Source organism: Lytechinus variegatus, chromosome 3 (assembly GCF_018143015.1).
Source record: "Lytechinus variegatus isolate NC3 chromosome 3, Lvar_3.0, whole genome shotgun sequence".
NCBI classification, from domain to species: Eukaryota; Metazoa; Echinodermata; class Echinoidea; order Temnopleuroida; family Toxopneustidae; genus Lytechinus; species Lytechinus variegatus.
In genome coordinates this window covers 10917596-10930526 of record NC_054742.1, presented here as the reverse complement: position 1 = coordinate 10930526, position 12931 = coordinate 10917596, and the positions used below count along the sequence as shown (strand labels likewise).

At 35.4% G+C, this 12931-nt stretch overlaps 1 protein-coding gene across 1 annotated transcript in view; it reads left to right on the top strand.

Annotated features, from left to right (window-relative positions):
- Positions 1 to 12931, top strand: part of LOC121410200 (interleukin enhancer-binding factor 2-like) — a 73411-nt gene that overhangs the window by 18726 nt on the left and 41754 nt on the right. The window contains exons 4-8 of the mRNA XM_041602127.1: positions 468 to 530; positions 2191 to 2319; positions 2725 to 2827; positions 5363 to 5545; positions 6307 to 6385. Of these exons, the coding sequence (XP_041458061.1) occupies positions 468 to 530; positions 2191 to 2319; positions 2725 to 2827; positions 5363 to 5545; positions 6307 to 6385 (557 nt within the window). The remainder of the gene's footprint in view (positions 1 to 467; positions 531 to 2190; positions 2320 to 2724; positions 2828 to 5362; positions 5546 to 6306; positions 6386 to 12931) is intronic.

Here is a 12931-nt window from a genome sequence, read left to right as displayed (position 1 = left end):
ACCTGGTGCCACGCAGCGTTTTTTGAAAAATAGTACCCGGGATATCGAGAGTTTGAAAATCGATACGCATTTTTTCTGAAGTGCTGTACCTGTGATACTAAAAAAATCCACTCAGTTACACGTCCGAATGCGAGGATGTACATGTAAACCTGCAGCTGCGCTGGCCTGGCTGTCTGATTAGTATGCAGTCGTACATGGGAGACTGGGCGGGCGTGGACTGGACCAATTTTCATTTTGGGAGTCGCTCGGTACTTGGCTGTTTTAGGCAGATCTGAGAGCAATTACAAAGCACACAAGGGTGGAATCGCTCATCGCTCCCGTCTATTTTCAACCCTGTCAGGCGGAGCTGTAAAGTAAACTCTTGAAAAGTTTGAGTCTGAAACTTGTCTGGTGCAATGTTTTCCTTTTCAGATTGATCATAATAATACAGGTTTATACAGGTTTATATTTGGTTATTTGCATTTCAGTGTGAAAGTGCTTTTCAGAGGACAAAGCCAGCTCCCCCAAGCGAGGATACACCTCTTCAAATGGTGAGAAGACAAAAATTCAATCAATTATCTCAGCCAATACTAATGGTCAAAGTTTTGACAGATTCTTCTGATAATTTCATTATTTGAAATTGAATGTTTCATCCATGTGTACAGTTGTGCTTGTTGAATGTTTGAACATTTGTTTATTGACACTTGTGATGTGACACTGTTGAAGATTACTGACATTACCGTTCTTGACTTACCGTTCTTGATTTTTCGTCAGATACATAGTATTGGGCCCATTTACTCGAACTTTTAAGAATTCATTTTAAGATAGTATACAATTATACCGGGTTTTGAGAAAGTTTAGTGGGAACTATTTATCCGAGGTTGGTCTAGCAATTACTATTTTCAGAGGGGCAAAGCCTGCACCGAGGGAAAAATAGTTTTGCCAGTTTAACTGAGGATTGATAATTCCCACTATTTATGTTTTTGAAGGAAACGCCTGATATATACACAATAAAAAAAGTAAGTACCCCTAAACAAAATGCTGTAACTTTTGAATAGATTAATTTTGAGATATAATATTTCGAAGGTGGTTTTATATACTCATTCAACTTCTGGGGAAAAATAAGATTAATCGGTTGGGTCATGCATGAGTAATGAAAGGTTTTCTTCTAAATGACAATTTTTGTCTCACCTGCATTGCAGAGTGAGACTATAGGCGCCGCTTTTCCGACAGAAGAGGCGGCAGTGTCAACACCAAATCTTAACCAAAGGTTAAGTTTTTAGCTCATCCGGCCCGAAATTTGCTAATTTAGGCATGTTTTTCAAAATTTACAAAAAATGCTTCTTTATTTGTTGACCGATTTTGATTTTTTTGCTTCCATCTGGTAGAGCTTCATGAGGTTCACAAAACTTCTACACAGAATTTTGAAATTTTGACTAGAACAATTTTTATGCTAATTTATGCATATTTTTAAAAATTGACATAAAATGCTTCATCTTCTTTATTTGTTGACTGATTTTGATTTTTTTTTCTTTCATCTGGTAGAGCTTTGTGAGGTTCATCAAACTTCCTATTGAAATTATACTTTGTCACATGAATTGACGAATCATGTAATCTGGAATACTTATGAATACTCATAAAGAGGGATATTATAGATATAAGCAACAATAAGAAATATTTTTCATCACTTGACTGTTCTTACACTTCATTTCATATAAAAAGTCTGGATGATATGTCAACACAATGTTTGCCAGGTTTGAGTCTTTGAAACCTCATAAAAATGTTTAAGAACCTATATCAAGAAACATGGGCCCTGTCTTGTCTGGAAATTTGCTGGCCTGGGGCCTGCCATGGGTAAGAAAGAAAACAGAAACTTTTCTTTTAAGGTTGCAACTGGCCCAGGATAACCAATTTTCTAGATGTAACAGGGGTCTTGGACATAAAGGTAATCAGGTTTCACTGATGGATTATAAGTAATCTATGTAGGACTAAAAATATATTCTTGGTACATGAAATGGCTGTTTGATATTTTTTCATTTAAAAAAAAAAAAAAATTACAGGTGCAGAAATACATCCAACGTTTCCAGTTCATGGTATAACTTGCAGAGCTGAGGGTGTGTTCATTGAATATTTTTTTAGTATCATTCATGATTCTGTTCAAGAAATCATTGTTAATTGTATTTTATTTTTACAACATGAATGGTCATATAGAGTTTATTGGAGAAGAATACAGAATTGACCCCTGGAACCAATGAGCAAACAGCTGTCCTGAATCTTGTCACCAAAATCAGCTCTGTCCTTGACAATCTTATGGTTTCTCCTCCAGCAAATTTTGAAGTGGTGAGTTTGTATACTGGAGCTTATCAAAAGAATATTAGTGACAAAAAAGATTTTTTCTACAGTGCAGATTTGTGTCATGATGTGAAGATCCTGTTTATAAAACATTACCTTATATATACTTTGAAATATTGCATAATTAGATTTTTCTCCTTAAGTCTTATTGTGCACAAAGATCATAAGTATATTCATAAAATAATGATTAAAGAATAAATTTTTATGTAATTGTATTCAAAGAGTAAAAAAAACAACACAAACCTTTCCATGCTGTACTTTATAGTCACCAACACACTCTTACCAGTGTAATTTTTTTGTATGATAAAATTTCCTGAATATCAGGAATGTGTAATAGACCAGTTGTATTTGATAACATATCTTGTTTGTTGTTTTGTTGAAATATCACTGCAGAGTATAGAGGAAGTGAGACAGGTTGGTTCATTCAAGAAAGCAACCATCATGGCCAATAGCCCAGTAGCTGATCTCGTCGTCATTTTCAAGACCCTACCAACAAGTAAGTTATTTCAGTGTTAAAATTCCGAAGCTTTGGATAGGTTTGGTTTGGTTAAGGACCTCTAAAATGATTTGTTACAGGTTTGCTATAACACTCGTCTATACATGACCAGCATCCTCAAGGATCATAGTGTGCTTACTGTAGCCACGTCTGATTTTTTTTGGCTGCAGTCTTTCTGAGTTTGTCATATTATAACTTAAAATGATAACAGATCTGAAACAATTGACATATATTCATGTGACCCTATTAGACAGGGTGAACAAGTGAATTTTAATTTTGATTTTGCGATGATTCATATTAGCACTGCAGTAATGCAAAATATGTGGTAAAACATGATTTTTATTAATAAGTTATTTCAGCAACGGGAAAAATGCCTTATATACACTGTAAGTACTCTCCATGATAACTGATGGGGCTAGGTTTGAGGTCTGATTCCACATTGAAAGATTTCTATTGTTATGTAATCTTTTCTTCTTCAAGGCTTTCTTCTATTTCAGGTGAAGCAGTGATGGCTCTGGGGAACAAGGTACCAGAAGGAGTACCAGAAAAGTTGCTATTAATGGAAACGTTATCCAATTGTAACTTCTTTGAAATCCTTGATTCTAATTGGATGTGTTGCATTGTTGCCTTGATAGTTAACCATTGGATGGCAATGTCAATATACATTGTAACTTATACGATGGGAACATGTGTGTATCAATGGAGGTGACATGTGTGAGCTAGGGGCTCAAAAATTTCCTTCAAATTTAGTCTTTTTATCGTGACGTTCCATATTGTAATCCTCATATTTTGGACTACCATCATGCATAGGTGCAGATAGCTGGATTTTCATTGCATTTTGTCTTAGCTTTGAATCTGAAATTTGAAGCAGTATTTTGGAGTGTGGAGCTCTAAATGCATCTATATGCAATGCCAAGCTAATTGAACTTTGAATTGAACTGGATTTGGACATAGAGAGTATGCTTCAGTCATATTTGGATATTTTGATTTGTTAGTGGCTTGTCATGGTTTAATTAAGATCTACTCTTGATATTGTTGATGGTGATGTATTACTATGCATTCTTACTAATGTTAATCCTGACTTTCCAAATTGGTCTTGTATTTTATGCATTTTGATAATAGGGTGTCAGCCTGGATCAGCATAGAAAATCCCATCCAATGCTTCTTGCTTTCTCCATAGCATTTTGTATTGTACATCTGGTGGGTGTTTCATAAAGCTGTTTGTAAGTTAGGAGCGACTTTAAGAACGACTGGTGATCCTGTCTTGTGGTAAATGGTGTTTTCATTGGCGATGGTTTAGCACATAAGAAAGGATCACTAGTCGTTTTTAAAGTCGCTCTTAACTTATGAACAGCTTTATGAAATGGCCCTCAGGCTCTTAACAAAACTGTCCCTCTATGCAGTCAACTTAAAGGTCATCTATAGTTTCAAGCATCGATGGTTGTATTGTCTGCATACTAGGCCTGGGTCGGAACGGATGGAATACCAGAATCCGTCCGATGTGTGCGGGTTCTGGTTTTGTTGTTAGTACTGATGTTCAAGAAAATGACCATGCAATATTATGAGATGTCTGCAATACATCAAAGAGCTTTGCCTGGAACTGTGTTAAATGTGGTTCTACACAATATCGCAGTGAAGAAGTGTGCAGTTCTATCAATAACTCAAAAACACATGCCTGGCTTTCAATGACTACTCTCGCTGCAATGATCTTGTACCAAGAGCAAATCAATACAAATACCTGGATGTGGTGATCACTGCTGATTTAAGTTGGAATAAGCATTGTCAGAACATCAGACACAAAGCAAGTCATACTTTAGAACTTATTCGAAGGATCCTATCACCATGTCCCAAAGAGGTGAAAACCAGAGCCTACACTGCATTGGTCCGTCCACAACTGGAATATGCATCAGAGGCATGGAACCTGCATACAGCTTCAATGGTTAGCTCAATTGAAAAAGTGCAAAGATCAGCTGCTCGCTCTGTACATGGTGACTACAGAACCTCAACACCTTCCTCAGCCCTTGTGTCTCTATACATGCCGTCTTCTTGCTCAGTGTACCCTCTTCCATAAAATTCATCATCATCTAGTTGCTGTACCTTTTCCTCCTACCATTGGTCCCGCCATATGTATCGGACGACATGATCACAGCCTTAAATATGCTATCCCAAAAGATGTTTACAAGTTCTCTTCCCACCTACTGTCAAAATTTGGAATCACCTACCAGGATCTGTTGTAATAGGAATTCATCCTTGCGATGCAGCTTCCTGTTGGGTCTCTTATGCTGTAAACCAAGAGGCATTTTCTATTTGCATGGTGCACTCTCATTTTTTTCTGTATATCAGTAAAATTTCAAATTACTTCACCATGGCACCTTGCACTGATACACAGAATGTTTTCATCCCAGGATAGCTTTGAAGCTGCTGAAACGGATTACTCTTCAAGGGGCCCTGCATTTGTGTGTGAGATTAGTAGTTCCGATGCCACATATTCAAAGTACTATGATTATCCATCGTATTGCTTTTCTTATATTTCAGCGGAAGCAGTGATGGCTCTAGGCAACAAGGTAGTAGAAGGAGTGAAAGAGACAGACCCTAAAGAAGTACTTACAATGTTAGCTAATGAAGCTGGGTGTGAGATCAGTAGTTCTGATGCCACTGTCAAGATTCTTGTCACCACCATTCCTCCAAACATGAAGAAACTTGATGCATCAATCCACTGTGAGTAAAGTAATTGAGGTTCAGAAGTTTTACATCATCCATGGGTGCTGAATCGTAGATAGACTGCTCTGCCACACACATTTGAATTTGAATCGACTTGAATTCAATATCTTCTAGACAAACCAAGACCCTTTGTTATGGTACATTTTGGTAAATTACATATTTTGTTTATTACCAAAATGTGCAGTAACAAGTGTAATAGCCCTTCATACTAATTTCTACAATAAAAGGAGATAATGTCAGGAAACAAAGGGTACCACTAAGACAAGTAGATTCATGTTCACCTCATATAAAATAAAATGATGATTCCTTAGGATTATTGGAATAAGATTAAAAGTTGTCCCAGAATAGCGCAATCGCTTATTTCTGTCCAGTTTTATAAGTCTAAAATTGTATTCATTAGATTACTGGACAGTTCTAGTGGAAAAGAAAAAAAAAACCAATAAAGAGAATCAGAGTTTGTGCCTCATGATGAGACCCAGGCATACAAATTCTTCCCCAGATTTATGATTGGTTATACCAAATCTAGTAGGTATTTCAGTTGGTATTTCTTTTTTTACATTACAACTCACATTATGACTTTTCATTGTTTACAATGAAAGGCCACAATTTTTTGTCCATTCTTTTTGGTTCATTGTCTCAATGAAAATACATATAGGTATCAGTTTGTTACTTTATGTTGTATTAAGAAAATAAGTTGTATGAAATGTGATTTTCATAATATGACAAGTCATTACACGTTTTATCTACCATATTTCCAGTACCTCTCAAGACCATGCAAAGTGCCCTTGCAGCTGTCCGGCATGCTCGATGGTTTGAAGAAAATGCAACAAATTCAGTGTAAGTTTTCATTGTCAGGTGTCACAATGATAAATTTTGAGCTTCTGAATCTACACTGTTTAGCAGAAATTAACTGTTTTCTGGCTGACTGGAATTTCAGGTTTTTGTCTCACCTGCATAGCAGAGTGAGACTATAGGTGCCGCTTTTCTGACGGTGGCGGCGTCAACACCAAATCTTAACTGAAGGTTAAGTTTTTGAAATGACAGCATAACTTAGAAAGTATATGGACCTACTTCATGAAACTTGGCCATAAGGTTAATCAAGTATTACTGAACAATCTGCCTTAGTTTCAGATCACATGACCAAAGTCAAAGGTCATTTAGGGACAAAGAACTTAGACAATGTTGGGGAATCAACATCAAAATCTTAACCTAAGGTTAAGTTTTTGAAATGTCATCATAACTTAAAAAATATATGGACCTAGTTCATGAAACTTGGACATAAGGTTAATCAAGTATTACTGAACATCCTGTTTGAGTTTCACGTCACATGACCAAGGTCATTTAGGGTCAATGAACTTTGGCGAAATTGGGGGTATCTGTTGAATTACAATCAAAACTTTAAAAGTTTATTGGTCTAGTTCATAAAACTTGGACATAAGAGTAATCAAGTATCACTGAATACCATGTGTGAATTTCAGGTCACATGAATAACGTCAAAGGTCATTCACTTTGGCCATGATGGGGTATCTGTTGAATTACCATCATAACTTTGAAAGTTTATGGTTCTGGGGCGGTATTCTGAACAGTGCTTTTCTCCAGAGGCATTCCTATTGTTAGCTCATGTGGCCTAAAGGGCAAGATGAACTTATGCCATGGGTGATGTCCGTTGTCTGTCGTCCTTCCACAATTTCAAAATGCTTTTTCTTTGTCATTTCAAGTCAGATTTCAATTCTTTTTGCTTTATATGATAACACTAGGTGGGGATTCAAAATTTTTACACAGAATTTTGAAAGTCATTAAATATGCTAATTTATGCGCATCTTTCAAAATTCACAAAAGATGCTTCTCCTGTACATGTATTTGTTGACCGATTTTGAGTTTTTTTTGCTTCCATCTGGTATAGCTTCATGAGGTCCACTAAATTTCTACACAGAATTGTGAAATTTTGACTTGAAAATTTTTTTATGCTAATTTATGCAAAATTAACTTCATATTTCAAAAATTCATATAAAATGCTCCTTTATTTTTTGACCGATTTTGATTTTCTTCTTCCATCTGGTGTAGCATCTTTGAGGTACACCAAACTTCTGCACAGAATTTTGAAATTTTAGTAGAGAATCATTTATGCTAATTTATGCAAAATTCATAAAATCACAGAAAATGCCTCTTCTTTATTTGTTGACTGAATTTCAAAATGCTTCATGTTCGTCATTTTAAGTCAGATATCAAGTCTGTTTGCTATATGCGATAGCTCTTTGTGGGGGATTCAAATATCTTTCTTGAAATTTTGAAACTCATTAAAAATGCTAATTTATGCACATTTTTCAAAATTCACAAAAAAATGCTTCTTTATTTGTTGACCGATTTTGATTTTTTTTTCTTCTGATAGAGCTTCATGAAGATCACCAAACTTCTACACAGAATTTTGACATTTTGATTAGAAAAATTTTATGCTAATTAATGCGTATTTAAAAAGATTTACAGAAAATGCCTCTTCTGTATTTGTTGACTGATTTTGATTTTTTTTTGTTCCATCAAAGAGCTACATGAGCTTCATCAAGGTTCTACACAGAATTTAGAAATTTTGACGAGAAAATTATTTATATGAAATTTATTCATAAATTACAAAAAAATGTTTCTCTGTCATTTCTTCATCAATTTCAATTCCGTTTCCTCAATTTATGTCACCAATATAATTCACTACAGTGTCAACTGGGCTGAAATTAAAAAATTGTTTTAATTTCTTTGAGAGATTCCAGATGAGCTCCACATCATTGATGTGTTAAATTTTTCTCTCATTCTATTTTCCTATTTAAAAATAATCTGTGTTTCCCTTGATCCCACAGCCAATTTAGCCAAGAAAAAAATATACAAGAATAACTCCCTCCCAAAAATGAAATTGAACCAAAAATAAAATGAAATGGGGAAATTACAGAGACAGCTGGAACAAGAAGAAGACTCGTTCATTCATGTCAGGGGGGGGTTAAGGTCAAACTTTGGCTAAGTTGGGGGTATTTGTTGAACTACCATCATAACTTTGAAAATCAATCAGTCTAGTTCATAAAACTTGGACACAAGAGTAATCAAGTATTGCTAAACATCCTGTGCGAGTTTCAGGTCACATGACCAAGGTCGAAGGTCAATGAACTTTTGCCATGTTGGGGGTATCTGTTGAATTACCATCATAACTTTGAAAGTTTATGCATGTGATTCATGAAACTTCGACATAAGAGTAAATAGAGTTTCGCTGAACATCCCGTGTGAGTTTTAGTTTTAGGTTTGACCAAAATCAAAGGTCTTTAGGCTAAGTGAACTTTGGCCATGTTTGGGGTATTTTTTGAATTACCATAATAACTCTGTAAGTGTATTGGTCTAGTTCATAAGACTTGGACATAAGAGTAATCAAGTTTCACTGAACATCCTGTTCGAGTTTCGGGTCACATGACCAAGGTCAAAGGCCAATGAACTTTGGCCATGTAGGGCGTATTTGTTGAATTACCATCATAACTTTGAAAGTTTATGGATCTGGGGCGGTATTCTGAACAGTGCTTTTCTCCATATTTTATCTTTTCTCATAGATACAACAAAATTGGTATTGTTGTGGATGTCAAAACTTTTGTCACAAAAATTGTCATGATTTTGTGTCTTCTCTTTAGCATGCACCAAAAATACACAGCTGTGAATGCACAAAATCCTTTTAAACAAGCAAAAGAAAACAGTCATAAATTTTGTCACATCTTTTAGTACCAAATATCCTGATCCCCTGCCGACTGAATGTCAAGCATATAATGATATTATTTAGGTAAATTGTGGTATAAGTTTCAGTCATCCATGACAATTTGTAAAATTATTTTTTCATGCTACAATTAGTTAGGCCCTGCATATTAATTTCTCCTTTTTTCTGTTTTCCTTCTTTTTCTACTTCTTCTAAACTCTTTCACAGCTCCTTGTCTCTCTTTGTAATTAAGTGCATCAATATATGCATAGTTGTGCGATGCCAGCAACTGTATTGGGGATACGCCCTACCTTCCACGAGGCCTTCCTATTGACTAGAAAGGCTCCCACTGGGAACTTACGATGGTTTTAATTGGTTTATTTCTGAAAAGATGGGCGGGAACTTAAGAGAGATATGACAGGGAAAAAAAGACAATGTTCAGAATACTGATTTGTGACAATCATAGCTGTGTCACATCTAGGAGAGATTACAAAATCTATAAGATAAGATAAGATATAAAAGTTATGACAGTGTTTGAGAATACCATACCTGATTAACATAACTTGGACATAAAAGTAATCAAGTATTACTGAACATTCTTTGGGAATTTCAGGTCACATGACCAAGGTGAAAGGTCATTTAAGTTCAATGAACTTTGGCCATGTTGGGGTATTTGTTGAATTACCATCATAACTCTATAAATGTATTGGCCTATTTCTTAAAACATGGACATAAGAGTAATCAAGTATCACTGAACATCCTGTGCAAGTTTCTGGTCACATGAACAAAGTCAAATGTCAATTAACTTTGGCCATATCGGGTGTATTTGTTAAATAACCATCATAACTCTAAAAGTGTATGGATTTAATTCATAAAACTTGGATGTAAAGATAAGAGATAAAGACCACTCAGGTTTGCTCAAATTATAGCAATGAGCATTTAGAACCAAAGAGCTGGACGCAATTTTATTTTTCTGTATCACGAATGAGACAGATTTGTGACTTTAGTGGAATTTTACGATTTTGATAAAGACTACAATCTACTGGGGCTCTGTGACATAGTGTCCCAGTGTGATGTCACTGGTACTATACTACTGCTTAGCATGCAGTCGTGTGTTGTTGATTTGATAAGGTTTTAAATTGTATTTGTAATATTGTTGGTATAATGTATGTTGAAGTAACTCCTGTGGGAACTCTGTAAAGCAGCTTTCCGCCACATCAACAACAAGCTGGTATATAACCAATTACAAAGGAAACATTTTACGTCTAATCAGTCATGGTGGCTTATTCTATAGACAACAAAACTTACTCTCGGGGCTATTTAGGAAAAGTGGAGATAATGGCCGAGCTGGGATTTTCTGTTTCTGTTAATGGTAAATTCAGTAGGAACATGGCAGGACAGCTTTTTACTGGTAAATGCCAAGCTGGTATATAACCAATTACCTAGGAAACATTTACGTCTAGGTTAATTAGTCATAGTGGCTGACGTTATGGACGACAGATGTTACACAGGTCTTTTTATTAAAGTGGAGACAATGGCAAAGTGGGGATTCAAACTAACGACCTTGCGATTATGAGTCCAATGCTCTAACCACTAGACCACACAACCCGGATATAGTAGTAGCAAGACCTTATATACCAAGTTGATCAAGGAAGGGGTTTTTACCATGGATTTCCCCTGCCCATCTCCACTTTAATTCCCCCCCCCACAGAGAGTCACCCTGTTGATGTCAATGATGTTAGAACAGATTATTGTAGACTATGACTGATTTGGCTTAATTGATTGGTCTGTGAAGCAAGATGTGACTTGAGGTATTGACAAGAGAGCTCGGTCATCAGAGTAAATAACCATGACAACATACAACATCAATGTTGTGGCCTCTGTAAGTGGGAGAACCAACTTGAGGGAAGATAGCCTGATTGCTTATAAAATCATTAAACTTTTTTGTGTTTGGGTAGAGTTATTGTGAAGGTGATCTTTAGGTCTCTCGTGAGTTAAGTACATTCTTCTATCCAGAAAATCAGACTATTCCTCCAGGATTTTGAAGAAGCTATGACCACCTGGTGGCATGGTGTCTTTGTGAATTCAATTCAATTCAATTCAAAATGGTTTATTTAGATAAAAAACTTTCATCACAGCACAGAGCCGAATTACAAAAAGTTTTTACAATATAAAAGATTGAAATCATAAGGAATAAACAAAGTGTGGCATACAACAACAAAAAAATGATATAATAAAAAAACAAATATGGTACACAAAAAGAAACTTATAAGAAAAAATGTGTTCAATATGACGTTAACATCAATTACAAAAATCACAGAACTAAAACAAAAAATACAAATTCATAGATGAGACATACAAATTATGCAAACAAAGTACCAGATCATATACAATTAAGGTATAAATTAAATACATGAATACACAAGAGATGACAGATAAGGAGAAGATATAGGCAGAATAACAAGAGTGAGGAGAAAAGGGACAGAAGATAAAAAAAAACGAAGCAGCAATTAAATAAGGCGGGTGAAGAAAACAAAACAAAAAACAAAAACAAACAAGAACAATAGCATAGTAAACGAGATGGAGTAATTAATCAATAGTGAAAACAACTTAATTTGGAATACAGCGTAAATATATAACGTAACAAAAGAAGGACAAGAGAGAACGGTAGCGAGGCTACTATAAAAAAAAAACTGTTTAAGTTATAGATAATTCGATTTCAACATAGTCATGATAGTAAACTGTGAAGATAAAAACAAAATTTGTATTGTACCAGATTACATCGTAAAAAAAAAAAATAAAATAAAATAAAATAAGATAAATAAATGAAATGGAGAAAAGTCTCTCCATCACCATGCCAAGAGGCTCTTGGACTATCCTTGAAAGTGTTGGATTGAGGACACAACTGCATCATCATCTGATTTGTGATCTACAACAAATGTTAAATTATGGTTGATTTGTTACAGAGAGAATGGGAATTAATACCACCAAATTAAAGTTGCCCCTTAAAGCAACCGTGCCCTCTTCTCTTACCCTGATAAGTCCTCTGCCTTCAACATGCCTTACTAATCCTGAGAGACACTAACCGGTCCCATGCATTGTGATTTTCTTCTTACCATCTTCTAGTGGAACACTCATCCCTAACATTAAGGGCATGAAGTGTTTGACTATCATAGGTGAATATGGTGTCAAGGAGTTGATGGAAAGGTTAAAGCCACTAGCAGAAGGTCCAGGGTTTAGGGTCGAGGTCTCAAGAGATCAGCAGTAAAATGGCAAAATTAACCCTAAAGGTTCCTAACTTTTAGAGCCAGGCCAATAATACATTGACTTCAATGGGGCTAATTATGTATTCACGAGGTCATATCTCGGGGGGCCCCATGGACCGATTCTCACCAAATTTTGGTGAGAATCTTTTTTATCATACTCTACTAAAATATGCTATAAAAAGTGATGAAATGCAAAAAGTGAATTGATGACGTCACACTTCGGTACTCTATAAAACCAATTGTGCTTAAATTGAAGTTGACATGGAGGAGAAATCATATGATAGCACTAGGTATGGTATAGAAAACTACTGCATAGAATTTCAACTCTTTAAAATATGCTGATTTACAATGTACAGTGCGTATAAAAAAAGGTTTACACTTAGAAACACTGTAAAATTATAC